This window comes from Nematostella vectensis, chromosome 14, assembly GCF_932526225.1.
Source record: "Nematostella vectensis chromosome 14, jaNemVect1.1, whole genome shotgun sequence".
NCBI lineage: Eukaryota > Metazoa > Cnidaria > Anthozoa > Actiniaria > Edwardsiidae > Nematostella > Nematostella vectensis.
The window spans coordinates 10999077-11015275 of NC_064047.1; the positions used below are offsets into that span (position 1 = coordinate 10999077).

Genomic DNA, 16199 nt, shown 5'->3' on the forward strand with positions numbered 1-16199 from the left:
GTGGGTTTAATGAGAGTTGCCCCAGCGTCCCTTGCAACTTCGATATAACCGCTGGAATTTAAAAAACGACTCTAGAGAGCGAGCAACTTTTTTTAATTTCTGGTGGCAACTTTTGATAATAAACGAACTTTCCCTAATAGATATAAATCGATAAAGCAGTTTTTAATATATATGGCGGGAACTTCATCAGGCGTCCTGATTAGCTCGCCATCTCTGATATCTCATCTCATCGGCTCCCCTAACGGCTAAATCAATAGTCACACACGCTTGTGGTGGTTTCGGTGCGCCGAAATCCTCTACCATTCCACGGCTGGGCGCAGGGTACGAGGCTTTGTCTGGATTAGCCAATCAAAAACTTACCACTCGAAAGTCCGTCGGCAAATACATTAGCATAATTATCACAACAAGAGTTCAAAATGGCAGGTCGAGTGCTTCACATCTGCTCAAGAATTCCCCAAACACCGAGGTTTCCAACACTCAATGAAGGCACGAAAAGAATGTTTTATTTCTTTTATAAAATAATGTCTAATCCTAAGCAAACGCAAAAGACAAAAAAAACTTCACAACAGCGCCCGCTAATGGCGTCATAAATAAAAGCTGCATTGTCGCCAGTTTACTTCCGGAGGTCCGACGGAAACCTCAACCGTTAAAAGACAAAAGAATCTATTAGAATCCGAGATATTTAACATGCCATCCGCTCTAAATTATCAATCACATCCTCGAAGAAACTGCTTTCAATATTTTGAAATGTTTTTTTGCGTTTTCCGTTAAAAATCATCGGAGATTGTTAAAACGTAATCGACCGGAAGTAAACTGGTGACAATGCGGCTTTAAGGAAAGGGAAATAGTTAGCAGGATTGGCTGAAGGTGGGGGGGTACACAGCCGTAGATATCACATGGAAAAGGATAGTATGTATTTGAGTACCATTAATAAGAAATCCGGATCCTAAACTTCCCAAACTTGTATGCTGATGCATTTGCCGGGCCGTCACGCCTTGCATAATATTTTACTTATTCCGGTCCTTCCCAAATGACGCAAACACTTCTCTAAAACTATATCAAATAACATCTAAAATGTGAAATAGATTAAAAATAGATCCACTTATAAGTATCTCGCGACGTTGGCATCTACTCTAACCCTAGTACCAAGTATTCCATGGATACCAAAAACTCGTATACAATAAACAGACGCGTGCGTTTTTATAGAAAAAAAAGTTTTTTTTTCCAAGTTGGCCTAAACTGATTCTTAGCGGGTGCTTGGTAGCCTTTTCTTGAAAATAGCTTTTGAATTTTAGAGGAATTTAAAAGAAAAGTGGCTAGGAAAATCCCATTCAGCAAACAACAAATGCATGAATTGACTCTCTTAAAATACCCTTCGCCGTACGGCCGACTGAGTTATAATCCTCATTTCCGAAGATGTTTATTCGGAAGTTTCCGACGGAGAGGTTGGGTATGTCCGCTGGGAGTCCGCGGACTTGACCACAATTTACATCCGTGGGAAATTGCTTTCTTGATAAAACATCCATAAAAACCCGAAAAGGTAGACGAATACACGAGAAAGAACACTTTTTGCAAAGATAAGCGTTTCAAAGCCAGACTGAGCTCGCTAAGATGTGCAAAGTAAGAGAATCCCAACGGATGTTAGCGATCATTCGCATGCGCGTCACAATTTAAACACAGGCAGCACAATGCTACTGTCAGAAGTTTATAAAGAAATGTATGGGGAAATTTATATGTTAGCGAAAAAAATACTTTATCGTGAAAAATAAAAATTTAGACCATGTAATATTGTGTTTGAGTCTTCCTTTATTTCTATTTTGCCGATTGAATGTCAGTAGAGCGAGTTTGAAGCCCGCCACGAATTGTGTTTCTTTTCTTTGTGTCTTTAATCCCCCCATAGTAGCCTTGGGCTGCCTGTGATTTTAAGAAACCTTGATTGCCTTCACCACAATCTCGGATTATTTCTTTAAACTAAAATAAGGACTTTGACGAGATGTGAAACATGAAGGCCGTGAAGTGTGATTTTCTTGCTAATCCTCACACATTTTCATTGTTCTACCGTCGCATCATTTCCCTGCTAGCAGAGGCCTCTTTTCTCTGTATTCCGTAAACATTCCGTGAGGCCAAGTAAAAAAAAAGACATGTTTATCGTCCCCGCCGGCATTCTTTTTCGGGCCGCATCAAATTATTTTTTTTTTTCATTATTTCTGCTGCTTTTTTGGTTGTTTGCTCCTCAGAAGTTCAAATTTCGTGCGTTAGCTGGTTAGCGATGCCTGTGCGCTGAGATAAAGTATTCGGTCTTCGGCATGAGAGCTATCCCGGCGCTTTCCTAATTGGCTAAAATTTTAATCGCGGGATAAACGACCAGAGCCTAGTCTCGGTCTCCCTGCTAGCAGAGGTCTCTTTTTCGGGTACCATTAGCCCGGCCTTTTGTGGATATTGATTTGTTACAGAATAAAAGGATAAAGAAATTGGTTTCAGTTGCAAAAAAAGGCGATTGTATTTTCTTTATTTATTTCAAGGATTTCTCTTGTTATTCCTAGAATTTGGGGTCCGATTCCACCATTCCACCGTCCCACCATTCCTCGATGTTTATTTAAAAGGCTTTTTTTTGGTGTTTCTTTACTACTTGTTCATATAGATCATAGATATATGTAGACACATTCTTTTTTTTTATAATAACGTCTTATTTTCAAATGCTGGGCCGATCTTATTTTTGAATATTGTAGTTAGATTTGTAGTATCAAAAATGCAAATCGAATTAATTTCGACGCTGAATGTTTAATTTAAATTTCTAATTTCTAACTTTAATATAATGCCTCGTTAACTTTCGTCGCATATTTTTTTATATTACTCGCTTCACCAATTTCTAACGTGATAAAGTAAAAAAGGATTAAAGTCTATCGTAAAGCTTCTGACGTCATACATAAAACTGCACGCAACCCGGTGATAGCTTATTTAACCGGATGTAGAAAAGTTCCGTTTAATATTGGTTGGCAAGAGCGAATACGTGCTGAGCTGCGAACGACTAATACACAGGTCAGTAATTCAGATAGACAGCAACACATTGAGATTATACGACAAACGAGAAGAGGCGGTACTTATAAAATGCTTTTAAGATTTTTTTTCATTCTCGTTAGAAACCCAAAGATAGAAAATTGGTAATGTTGTGATGTAATGATTATTTAATGATTTTGTTGGTGACTATTAGTGATTAATTTGAGCGCACTTTACTCTGTATTAACAGCTTAGCTGGTAGGATTTGGCAATTCGACGGTGAAAGACATCGAGAACGGAAAGAGCGGAAAGACCTGTTGGTTACGTGTGTAATCATTCAAGACAAGGATAAGACTGCTTCAACGACACTAATGGAAATATGAGAAGTTTGGATGAAGAGTTTGTGACAAGACTCAAAGGTCATTCAAGCGGTGGTTCAAAACGAAAGCATCACACGAGGCTTAAAGAACACACGCTAAACTCAAAACAGGATTACAAATTGTGTAATTCTTCACTAGTTATGAAATCATTGGAATGGAGGACTGTTTTATTTATTGTTTTGTGTATTATAAACTCTTCACAAGCACTCTACGAGAAGGAGACATTCCCATCAATTAAAAGTAGGACATTTTTTCAATCTGGGAACATAACTATCGCTGGTCTCTTCCCAGTCCACGTTGGCTCAGATTTTCGCTCAAAGTATATGGCCTTAGCTGAAGCCATGGTTTTTGCCGTTAATGAAGTGAATAAAGACCCGAACATTCTACCCAATGTTTCACTGGGCTTTGAAATTTATGACTCCTTCTTAAATCCTCGATTGGGAATGGAAACTGCGCTAGAGTTTGTCAACCGCGTGAAATTCACGTCGATGTACAACGATAAGGACAAATCTTATTCGTGTATGCAACATTTGCGTAAATATAAGCCAATACCGGCTGTTGTTGGGCTTGGAAACTCGGCTACCTCAATCTTATGCTCCAACCTGCTTCAAATCGAGAACATTCCACTTATTAGCTATGCTGCCACGAGTGATGAACTTAGCAAAGTCAAAGCATATCCGACCTTCCTGAGAACGGTTCCACCTGACAGGTTCCAGTCTCAAGCAATGGTGGACTTGGCGGAGTATTTTAATTGGAGTTACATCGCAGCTATAGCGGAGGATAACGCATATGGTAGATCCGGCATCGAGTATTTCCGTAAACAATTAGACAATCGAGGGATTTGCCTGTCAATAGAGGACTATTTCCCAGTAGGGAAAAACGAAACAATTGCAAAGATTCAAAAGATTGTAAAGACTTTGAAAGAGCTGCCTAAGGTAGAGGTGGTTGTTTTGTATTGTACTAAGAAGAGAGCTGCGGCGGTAATAGAAGAAGCAGTGAAACAAGGTCTGTCCAAGAAAACATGGATTGCAAGCGAGGCCTGGGGTGACACTTCCGACATCTTGACTGACAGGTTTATACCGGTTGTAAAGGGGTTGATAGGGATTGTACTACCTGACATTACTGTCGGCAAATACTTAAAATACTTGACAGAATTACCACCAAGTTATCGTCCAACGGATTGGTGGCAATTGTTTTGGGAGGACGAATTCAAGTGCCGTTTTGCCTCAAACGGACGTGAGAACTTATGCGCCAGCGATCTCAAGATAACAAAGGAAATCTACAGCCGCCGATTGCACAGCAGTCTCTCTACTTACGTCATCGAGGCAGTGTTTGCTATTGCGCATGCACTAGACGCTATGCATAAGTGTCGTGAGCCCCATGGCTTGTTACCGGGAGGTCGCTGCCCTTTGACATCCCACATTGAAGCGTCGCATTTACTGCTGTATATTAAAGCTGTTAACATTACTCATCCCTATGTTCCGGAAAAACAGATCTGTTTTGACGCAAATGGCGACTCGGAGGGAACATACAATATTGTTAACCTGCAAAAAAGTAATGTGGACTGGGACTTCAGGAAAGTTGGATCGTGGGTGGCTAGCCGTCAACGCCCACTGGAGATTAACCCATCTCTTATCCAATGGAGTGGAGATAGCAAAGGGGATATCCCTCGATCTGTTTGTAACGATGCTTGTAAGCCAGGCTATTGGCAAACCAGAAAACTAGGTTGTTGTTGGGAATGTATAAAGTGTTCGGAGAGTTCCATTTCCACGAAGACTGGGTCCACTAATTGCACCGAATGTGCAGAGGACACCATCCCAAACAGCGCGCACACGGAATGCGTCAAGGTCCCTACTTTTCACATCAGTTGGGCACACCCTATAGGCATCACATTCCTGTCAATCAGTGTCATTGGTATCTTGGTAACCATTGTCATCACTGTCATCTTCGTCCGGTATAACAACACACCCGTCGTAAAGGCTTCAAACCGTGAGCTGTGTTATATCCTGCTGTTCTGTATCGCCATGTGCTATGTTGCCCCCGCAGTGTACCTAGCGGAGCCCTCCGCGCTCGTCTGCATTCTCTGCCAGATGTGGTTCTACCTGTTCTACACCACGTGCATCGCCATCCTCGTCGCCAAGACCAACCGCATCGTCACCCTCTTCTGCGAACGCCTCCCTCGCTCCCAGCTCACCAAAGGCATCACGGGCAGGTACCGTCACATATTCATCGTCGTCATAGCAACCCTTTGTGAGGTTATTGTTGTTATACTCTGGGTGGTCCTAGACCCCCCTAGACCACACCTTGATAAGTCCACAAGGACAGAGTATATCAGCACGTGCAGGCCTAATTCGCAGCTCGCGGGCCGAGTGTGCCAGTACCTGCTGATGAGCTTACTGATCGGTATGTCACTCACGTGTTGTTACTTCGCGTACAAGGCCAGACATCTTCCGGATAATTTTAATGAAGGCAAATTCATCGCGTTCTCCATGTACGTGTTGGTGATCTCGTGGGTGACTTTTTATCCCGTGGTTTTGAATATCCAGGATCAATACACTACTGTTGTACTGAGCGCAACTACAGTAATAGCAGCGTCGGGCCTTCTCGTGTGCATGTTTATACCTAAAGTGTATATCATTTTATGGACACCGGAGAAGAACACTAGGCAACATATGCAGAGTCAGCTTACCCGGCATGCTTTTCGACCAGACAACACTATGTCGGCATCACCGTTACCGCTGGGAAGACTGCAAGCGGGCTCACTGATGGCGTATTCAAGTGGGAGTCCTAGAGGGAGTGTGGTGACTAGACTGTGATAATAGCCGCTGATATACATCCCGTGCCGTATATAACAAATGCGTTACATGGCTCATAAATTAAGTCATGTTCAGTATAAGTTAAGCAACGCGATAGGAACATAGTTTGTTAGGCCAAATTCTGATAATAAACCACAAAAATCCATATAATTTGGCTGAGATGCAGACACGTTTCGGCTAGCGGATCGGGGAGTGTTCGCGCGCTACGAAGGACTAGCTCAGATTACGTAACTTGACCGGGTTTTCTAAACAAACACGGAGAGCGCGTTGCAAACAAGGCACATTTTAGCCAAATTAGAGAAATTTTATAAGAACTGAGGCTAACAAACTCTGTTTCCAAAAGCGGATCTCTGGGGAGGGTTTAGGGTATTAAACACCTCCCCCCTTTCAGCTGCCAGAAAGCCATATGTAACAACAAAAAATTACACCCTCCACCTTTGTCCCTTAGCCAGACCCCCCTTTAGCCAAAAGCTAGATCCGCCCCTGGTTCCTACTTGGTTAAGTCGGGGGTGGTACCAGTAAAATATAAAACGATATTTTAACAAGGGGATTTACTGATTCTAGTTCCCATACATGTATTTAGGAACGCCCAGAGCTACAAACCGTGCCATACATATACTTAGAGTATATGTACGGTGATAGGCATAATATTGTGTGTAGCAAGCTTAACATAAACATTATTCAAGTATGTATGCTTTCTACGGTAAATAAAACACTTACTCTACACAAATAATGAAACGCATTTGCATTTTTATTTTTATTGTAATTTTTCTCGTATGTTTAAATATATTCAGAAATAGAGAAAGCAAGAACGATTAAACATAGTACCGCAGTTTACATCTAATTATCCGCGGAACTAATTGAAAATAATTGAAATATACAGCCATCATCGCAAACTTATTTTTCTACGTAGTCCCAAGTGTTCTTACCGGGATACCTGTCTTCGAAGGCGAAAAATGTTAGCTATGATCTGGAACGAGTTCATACCAACCACAGGAAGCCCGGTCAGACCATCTTGGGCTAGGGTGCATTTTCACTCCTCTAAGCCGACAAGTAAAAAAGTCTATGTTAATAATATTTGCGTATCAAGAGTTGATACGCGCTTTTCACTGCATCTTTTTCGTATTTACCAATTGATTTGAATAAAAAAGGTTTAGATGATGGCGGCCGCTGTTTGATGTGTCGGCTAAGTAAACGCGGCGGATGCATTCATGGGTCTCAAAATGGAAAACTAGCAAATAGATTAAGCATATTTGTTTAATTTTTTTTTTTGCCAGCTCATTGCCGATATAGAGATTGTGTTTGTGTGGAGTGTCAGGCCCGTAGCCAGGGGGGTTTGGGGTCCCCCCTCACCCCCACAAAAAAAAACTGGCTTGAAGGTCCGCCCAGAGTAAACAAAGAATATAACGTTTGGATGGATAAACCGTGGATATCAATAAGTCTTTTTATAATAATTATCTTAATTATTATCGCTATATGTTCAGCAAGCACCCTATTGATTTGAATTATTGATTGCATACCGGAAATTTGGTCCGCTGAAATGGAAAAACGAACCACCCAGCTCAAAATCATGTCTACGGGCCTGTGCACCCTCACCGTCCCAGGCAACTCTACGAACCTGGAAGACTCCCTAGACGTACCTTACTGAGCTGTGGATGCTATGCTCGCTTTACTGCCCGTGATATTGGCTTTGCTGGCACTTCTGATGGAATAGTCCGTGAGTATAGCCTTGACCACCTCCTGCGTATTTTTGTCGGGATGCAATAGTATTATGTACAGTTTTGGCGCGAACATGCAAACGAGGATTCCATAGGCGCTGACCAGTGACGTGGCGCACGCTATGTGGGTGAGGTATGTCCCATCGAGAGATGCCCTAACCGGAAATGAAGTCACCCAAGAGATAATGAGGATGTACATTGCAAAGCCGATGTAGCGAGTCTCGTTATAGTTTTCTGGGAGTTTCCTGGCCTTGAAGGCATAGAAGGTACAGAATAGCGAGATAAAGCACAAGTAGATGAGCATGGTCCCCTCAAGTATCTTATGCATGCGGTTATCAAGGTATGCGCACGTGTACCACATGTGACTATTAAATTGAACTTTGACCTTTTGCCTCGGAGGGTCAAGGGTTAGCCACATGGTTGCGAATGCTATCTGGACGCCATTAAGGAAGGTCAACAGTAGAAACTGAGACTTGGTCTCCATGGAAATACGCTTAAACCATCCCGCGAAAGACCCAAGGGAGAAAAGACGGACAACGCGGTTTGTCTTCACGAGCAAGACGGAGACACTAAACGTGTGGGAAAGGTACTTTCCAGGCTGGATAATCATACAGATGACGTCAGAGGGTATGTACACGTGCAATGACGTCAGAGCGAAGCAGAGGGCTATGGAGGATAATAGGAGAAAGCAGAGCTCCTTGCTGGCTGACTTGACTACAGGGGTATGCTTGTAGCTAGCGAAGACCCAAGCCACCCAGATAACAGCAGTGATTCCTAGAATGGACAGGATGAGGTACACGACCCCCGAGGGGTCCTCGCACCGGATATTTATCAACGGCAGATCAACGCAGTCGGTCCGTTTAGTGTTGGACTTCTTAAGTGGTGGGCACGCTGTGCAATTTGGGCTCCCTGTGTATGGGTTCACTGCACCCTCCTGACATGGGATGCATTCCCAACAGCAGGATACTGCAGTTGTTTGATGAGTTCCGGGGGGACACGGGGCACGGCAGACCGAGACAGGGACTCCTTCTATCCCCTCTTTTTTCCATTGCACCAAAGTATCGTCAATCTGTAACTGCCTACTTGCATCCTCCCGCCACGTGCCAATCTTCGTGTACTTTGCTCCCTTCTGACTCCCGGGTGCAAGCTGGAAGTTAATGACGTCATACGATGACCTCAGTGGGTCTCCATGCTCATTAAAGCTCACTGATTGGTTGAGTCTTCTGAACTCCACATTCCTTATATACCTTGTCAAATCGTTAGGATCAATAAATGGTGAAAGATCCGGACAGCCTTTTTGCCCGCGTTTTGTGTCGTTTTTACAGCGGTACATATCATCTAGCGCATGCGCGATGGCGTAGACGGCGTTGATAAGGTATGAGCTGTAGGATAGGTGTGTAGAGGTCTCCTTGTCCTTCCCGTCTGTACTTGGGGCAGTTGGCGTGGCAAACACGTGGCCGTACCCTGCATATGGCACAAGGGTGTCGTTCTGTGATCGTCTCAATTTCCAATACTCTGACCACCAGGGGTTACCTGGATCTGTGTCTTGTTCTGTCTTTTGTTCTTTGGCCCTGGGACACATATAGCGCGCTTTGAATCAGTACCGCTGTAGTGTCAACAATAGGGACATTAAGTAACGACGATGGTTAGGACAACGAGATCGAACAAAATAAGTTTTCGCTTGGGGTGTGGATTCTAAACTGATTATAATGGAATAGGAAATCATCATCACAAATACCACTATCATTATCAACAATTTAATCGTCTTCGTTATCATCACCGTTATCACCACCGACGTTCATCGCCACCACAAACTTGCCATCGCCACTACCATTATTATCAACATCATAATCGTCACCGCCATCATCACCATCATTGTCATCTGTAGCAGCAGCAGCATCCCAATACAATTGCATAATCCTTGCCATCATAACTCATCCTTATGATAACCATCAGCTTTAACCAAGATGATCTGATCATGAAAAGTTTTATGAAGAATTCTGAGTCACGTTGTACCTACCTGAGGTGTTGCACAAACTCCTTTTCATCAAATCTCGGGTGCACTATGCCAATAAACCCATCCACCACAGCAGCCTCCTTCTCGTCAAAGAATCTCGGCCCCTGCATGGCCACGCCCTCACTGATCAGCCATGCCCTTCCGTGGAGATGCTGCCTTGCCGCTTCCTTCAGTACCCCCAGACCAGGGGTATACGTGCTCCACAGGATGACCACTTGGATATTCGGTCGTCTTCGGTAAAAAAGAAACGAAAGAAATAATTTATATTTATATATAACACAACCCTGATCCTAGGGATCTTGTAAAGATTACAAAATTCAAGTAAAAACGACTGTTGACCACATCCCCCACCCACCCCCAATATTTAACAAATAGATCTAACTTTTGCGTGCGTCTGTCCTCTAATAGATGCACAGATGAACTATTTGTTTTATACAACATTTTAAAAATGTTTCTTTCATCGTTTCTTGCTTGGCTAACGCCAAGCGTGCGTGTGTAAAACATGGGTCGATTACCAATCAGAGCGCACGATTTACGAGTGTTGTTTTATAACATATTATATGGTTCTCGAGTTCTGTCGATATATGGATGGTCATTCCATGGTTCACCTCCAGTTTTTTCTCGGAGTTTTGGAAATTTTTTTACAAGGTCCCTTACAAGGTCCCTTTTTTACAAGGTCCCTTAGCCAAAATTTAGTAAGTCCGAGGTTAGATGTAGATTGTTTTAAAACTCTTGTGATCTTTTTATAAGAAAGGCCGCATTTGGCGGCTGATTGGGGATGCGTGTGACCCAGTGCCCTCTTCTAATCAAAACACGATACATGCGCTCTTGCTCTTGTCTATTTGTAATAACGTTGATTCTCTCTCTCTCTCTCTCTCTCTCTCTCTCTCTCTCTCTCTCTCTCTCTCTCTCTCTCTCTCTCTCTCTCTCTCTCTCTCTCTCTCTTCTCTCTCTCTCTCTCTCTCTCTCTCTCTCTCTCTCTCTCTCTCTCTCTCTCTCTCTCTCTCTCTCTCTCTCTCTCTCTCTCTCTCTCTCCATCTTGTTTCTGTGAGCTCACCTTTTAAGATTCCTGATGATTGTCTTGATTTTCTCTTCATACCCGGAGCTTGGGAAAAACTCAGTAACCGCGAGACAGAACGTCCCGCGCGCGAAAGACTCGCGTTCCAGTGCGCGGACTCCATATCGTCCATACGAGTGATCCACCGCAACCACGGCGACATATTCCCATTTGAAATAGTCTATGATATCGGCCATTGCTTTGGCTTGCTCGCTGTCCGAAGGGACTGTCCGGAAGAACGAGCCAAGGCCATCGCTCAGTTCCTCGCTTGTCGCAAAGGGGGTTATAACGGGTATGTTTACGACGTCGAGAAGATTTGCAACCAACAGGCAACTACTTGAGTCCACAGGACCAATAATAGCAGACGTCGGCGGCATCTTGTCGTCACCACTTTTTAGCTTGCTTCCATTTCGGCAGTCATACGTGACGTTCCCGGACACTTTCGTGAAGTCATCGGCTAATGTTCGTAAAGTGTTATTCGTAGCAAACTCGTAAGCTCCTTTCATCGCCAAAGATGGACTATCGCAGAAGTCTTTTATGTGGTATCCAATGGTGATATTTGGTAGGATGGTGACGTCATTGTTGATTCTATTTATAGCATACGTCATGGCTTCTACGTAATCAAGTCCATACCGGAAAAATGCCCCGCACTTGTCATCAGATGTTCTTACATGAAGCGGAAGTAATCCACCAATTATAACGTCACCAGAGGCTTTGATTTCTTGCAAGCCCTCATTGGATGATAGTTTCCAAAACAACGTACACAGTAGAAACAGTGAAATGAGCATTTTCTGAGGAATGTTCTTGGGACCTGTCAAGATAAATTTAGTAGACTTCTATATCGTCATGGTATAATAAAAAATACCTTGTCCTTGTTCCTTGGGCATGTCCCCCCCCCCCCCCAATATTTTCAAAAATTATAAGGAAATGACCCATATCAATATTTGGGTGATCTTCAAACCCGCTGGGTCAATCTCTTGGAGGACTGGGTCTTTTCAAGATTAGCGAGATAAAGATTTGACCAAGCTATCAAGTTTTCCTGGACAAATTTTTGCCTCAAGTCTCAATTTGACAGAAATCAGCATTTTTCAACAAGCTAACATTTTAAATCCATTTAAAGATTTTAGGGTATGTTAAACAATTTCTACATATTCGGTAATGGTAATTCGTTAACTTCTATAGTCAGCTAGGATAAAAGAATTCTAGCACAACTGCGTCCCATTCACATTCCTTCTAATTCACATGCATCGTTTTCGCTTAGCTAAACTTAAATTATTAATTGGAAAAATTTGGGGGTTTTACTATTGTGTACGGAAAAAGAAGCAGAAATCCTACATGCTCTTATATGCCTTCGATACAAAGCGATTCGATACAGGAAGTCATAAAATTAATCTCGTTCTTAATACACCGACGGAACAGCGACAGAATGATAGAGTACGCTATAGAGTGCGCTAACCCAGTTAGTCGACGAAATCTTTTTTTAAACTCGAGAATACAAATCATGTACGAGTTATTGTGGTGACTCCGATGTCACTCCATCATTGGATCATTGGATCACTAATCCGTAAACTTTTTATGGTATTTCTGAGCTTTTGCAACGCAGCAATCCTTAGGTCCTCCTGTAAATTTCCGGGTTTTCGCGTTGTTTGTTTGAATTTGTGCTGAAAGAGCGACTAGTAAAACTGCGACTTTTAAGTCCAAGAAACATAAGGTAAAGGTTCTGTTAGCTGGGTCTCTGGTCGCAGGGTAATAGGCAGAATAAATTTTTAAAGATTAAAAAAATGATATGTTTTCTGTTTTTAATAGGGCCAGCAATCTACATCAATCCTTTATTTAAGATGTTGCCTCAACCTTTAATCTTTAGAATTATTGTATTAGAAACGCTTTCATTGACTTTAGCAAGCGGCAATTCTGGCTAAGCGATTTCGGCTCCCAAAACACGTTGCAGAGTGTTTTATGATCACGTTTTTGCAATTGATTATCTTTCAAGTACCAGATTCAAAAGTTCATTTTATCATTGGTAATTGGTGTCTTCTCGGCTATGCCTTGATTTGAGCACCGCTCATTCTAAAAACTTGGGTCAGAAACGCATGTAAGAATATTCCCTATATTCTGCTGTTTTCTCAAGAACGCTCGACTCTTGCTATGCCATGGGGAAAGTTCAGATTCCCCTTAAATGAGTGAGGGGATTTTATTGGTGTAATACAAGGTCACTGAAAACAAGGCATTTTTCTCTCTTGTTTTTATACAATGTTTTCGATAATAAAAGTATAACTCTCAGCCGGAATTCTTTGATGTTTCGACTAATGATCACATCCGTGTATATCCTTTGAAGGAAACCTTTTTGTTTCTCTAAGGAGGCTTTCTGATACAAATATATGAGGGAAGATTGTGTTGTTGTCTTTAACCTTGACTATTCATTCACTTAACTATAAAAACGCTGTCTTTAAACAATCTCCTTATGCTAAAAGTTAACAAATAGACTACATTTTACAGCATTTCATCCAAGCATTTTCACGACTGTTGGACTTTGGACTACAATGAAACGCTTACCTTCCAAATATCAACTTCCAAATAATACTACCATCATCGGCTTCGGAATCCACATATCTCACATCAACATCTCAAATTCTTGTAAAAAATGCTTTTTTAAAATTAAAAGTCAGATCGAAATACAATGTTGTCTGGTGAGTTCTTGGGTGCGTATGTTTTCCTTGTAAAAATCACAGAGAATAATTTTGCTACCCGATACTGATAATCTAAATAGAGTGAGAATTCATTCTCGTTCCCAGAGAATTACCCATATTGCGTGGACGGCCAATCAGCATAGAGGAAAATCGATATTAATTTCAAACTTCGCAATATGCATCCGGAAATCTCATGAAACATCGAAATAAAAAGACATTTCATCAATAAAATCCTAGTCAAATAAAAAAAACATTTCTTCAATAAACTCCTCGTCTAGAGCTAACAAATCTTGTATCGAGAAAATCGAATTCATCCTTTTGCTGTCAAATTCTTTTAAATATCATAATTCTCCTTTCTTCCTAATATTGAAGTTTGGAATTGATACACTTGTCATCGGTAGCGCTAATTCTGACATGGTTTTCCGATGTTTGCCAAAGGCTGATCATTGGTAATTATTCAATGGAAACGTGAATTGGCTTTCTTTGTCGGAGAAAAAGAAAATTAAAACCACATAGCATGAGCTGTATTCAATTTCAGGTACTTGTCAATGAAGATGATACGCTTCTATTCATCTCATGCTTTTGGTAATGAAAGTTAACAATTAGAAAACGGAACCGAAGGAAAAAAAGGGGGGTGAGCGACAGTAAAATACACTAATTATAATGTGTTTTTTTCCTTTTTCAAAGAAAATCCGAAATTTGATTCTCTTATAAGTATCCTTTTGCTTCAACGGTCAATGTGAATCAAAGGCCCGCTCATTCATGGTTCTACACTTGCACGCTCAGACACGACGTACTACAGACCAACAAAACAATGTCTTCGAAGTCGAACTTACCTATTCCTATGTGCATCTGTTATCTTTTCCCATTCAGTGTTGTGTGAATACCCTATATCTGTACAAAGATGATCGTTCAGCACGCATTCAGTCAAAATGTCCGTTTTTTTTATTTTTTTATACATCGGCTTTTTTTTGTTTTTTACAGATCTTCCAAACAAAGTTCTAATGGCTTACATGTCGGGTTGATGTCACACGCTTGGAGATTTAAATCTCATTTCTTAGATATTTATTTCTTCTTCTTCTTCTTAGTTACGGTGTGTTCGCCATCGTCCAAAGAAAATACACAAAACCCCCTTTGACTTGGCATCTTTTGCTAAATAATCGCAGAACTCCTTCCATGCTAAAAAAAACTTATTCCCCGAACAACAGCGTGAGACAACCGATATTTTCGTTAAACAAACACGACGTGCGTATTCAACACAAATTTCACAACAAGAGCAAAGAGCGAAAAAAGCCGAATAAATAATGCAATGAAGTCGTACACATGTTCACAAACTTTGAGCTTAAACAATAGCTCATAAATACACCGCCTTCGACTTCTGGGAAAAGAAAATATAAATCTCACTTAATCGGCCGATTACCAGATTTTTCAGCGAGAAAGAAACACGACATTTAGCATAAAATTTGTCGAGCTGCTCTGTGATAAGTCCAGCACCAAATGGATTGAGGACTCAAGCGACTAACACTAATAGTTGTGTTCCTATTGAGCTTTTAAATGACCTATGGATGGGATACTTTGGTCTATTCTTTTAAGTTTGAAATGAAGAAAACTATATTGTTGCTTAATAATCTAATATTATTGCTTAGTAATATAATCCGATTTTTATAAAATGGAACATGGGGGATTATCTAAATAGGGAAAATATGATTGCCAATATAAGGACATTTTAAATGATCTTGATATGTTTAGCAGTTTTCACTGCCACTCAACAATCCGTGAATATAGGAGAGAAGGTCCAGAAGAACTTGGGCCCATTGACTCACTCAAGGCCCTGTCGCCCCATGACAGGTAATCCGGAATCCGGAATCCATGAAAAAAATGAGATATGGGATCCGGAATCCATGAAAAAATGAGATATGGAATCCGGAATCCATGAAAAAATGAGATATGGAATCCGGAATCCATGAAAAAATGAGATATGGAATCCGGAATCCATGCTGCTGGAATCCGGAATCCACGAGAAAAAACCCACATGGAATCCGGAATCCACACACTAGGATCCGGAATCCAGAACCCTATTGGAGAACCTGTCATGGGGCGAGCCCTGGCTTGTTTATAAGATGTAAAGCGGTGAAGAAGCCCTTTTTTTAGACTATCTGTTGTGTGTCCGCAAATTATTCGGACTTTAATGATCACCAACGCCTCGCCTCCAGGCTTTATGAACTAACACATAAACAAGCTTTTCCCTGAATAGGTTATATTGTCTGCAATTTGAATGATGTCGCTTTACAAAATGTAATCGCCCGCAGAGTATCGCGCATAGCGACAGTTTAGACCTATACACATTCAAATACACGGCTTCTCAAGTCAGGAGAGGATTCGCTGGCTGCAGCTCTAGACTGAAAAATGAAAATCCAAGACGGAAGCAAATAGGACACGATGAAAACATTCCTTCTGGAGACAACTAAGGTTTGTCATGTAAACAGTAGTTTTTTTTTTTTTCAGTTAGACACAAAGTTAGAAATAG

General features: G+C 41.5%; 3 protein-coding genes across 5 annotated transcripts in view; 2 read left to right on the forward strand and 1 right to left on the reverse strand.

The window, feature by feature from the left end:
* The first annotated feature begins 2901 nt into the window (after positions 1–2901).
* LOC5504714 (extracellular calcium-sensing receptor) lies at positions 2902–6926 on the forward strand. 2 transcript variants are annotated; one of them, XM_032373045.1, is made up of 2 exons: positions 2902–3039; positions 3248–6926. In XM_032373045.1, the coding sequence occupies exon 2, from the start codon at positions 3377–3379 to the stop codon at positions 6191–6193; it is 2817 nt and encodes a 938-aa protein (XP_032228936.1). In that variant the 5' UTR covers positions 2902–3039; positions 3248–3376; the 3' UTR covers positions 6194–6926. The 2 variants fall into 2 exon arrangements, with proteins under 2 accessions (XP_032228936.1, XP_032228937.1); XM_032373046.2 differs by having other exon boundaries at positions 3027–3161.
* Positions 6927–6935: 9 nt separating this feature from the next.
* Positions 6936–13813, reverse strand: LOC116612387 (extracellular calcium-sensing receptor-like). Its single transcript, XM_032373047.2, has 4 exons — positions 13539–13813; positions 10986–11796; positions 9932–10159; positions 6936–9482 (listed from the first exon to the last, which is right to left on the reverse strand). Exons 2-4 carry the CDS (start codon positions 11771–11773, stop codon positions 7835–7837), a joined length of 2664 nt encoding a protein of 887 aa, XP_032228938.1. The 5' UTR covers positions 11774–11796; positions 13539–13813; the 3' UTR covers positions 6936–7834.
* Positions 13814–15971: 2158 nt separating this feature from the next.
* LOC5504709 overlaps positions 15972–16199 on the forward strand; it is a 63510-nt gene continuing 63282 nt past the window's right edge. For both annotated transcript variants that reach the window (XM_048721934.1, XM_048721935.1), the window contains exon 1: positions 15972–16141. In XM_048721934.1, the coding sequence (XP_048577891.1) occupies positions 16112–16141 (30 nt within the window). In that variant the 5' untranslated portion in view covers positions 15972–16111. The remainder of the gene's footprint in view (positions 16142–16199) is intronic.

Excerpts from the sequence above, each read along its gene's own strand:
- LOC5504714 (XM_032373045.1), top strand. The coding sequence starts at position 3,377 with ATGAGAAGTTTGGATGAAGAGTTTGTGACAAGACTCAAAGGTCATTCA.
- LOC116612387 (XM_032373047.2), bottom strand. The coding sequence starts at position 11,773 with ATGCTCATTTCACTGTTTCTACTGTGTACGTTGTTTTGGAAACTATCA. Across the intron at positions 10,160-10,985 it reads ATCATCAGGAATCTTAAAAG|ACGACCGAATATCCAAGTGG; the intron begins GTGAGCTCACAG and ends TTTTTACCGAAG. Across the intron at positions 9,483-9,931 it reads GAGTTTGTGCAACACCTCAG|GGCCAAAGAACAAAAGACAG; the intron begins GTAGGTACAACG and ends TATGTGTCCCAG.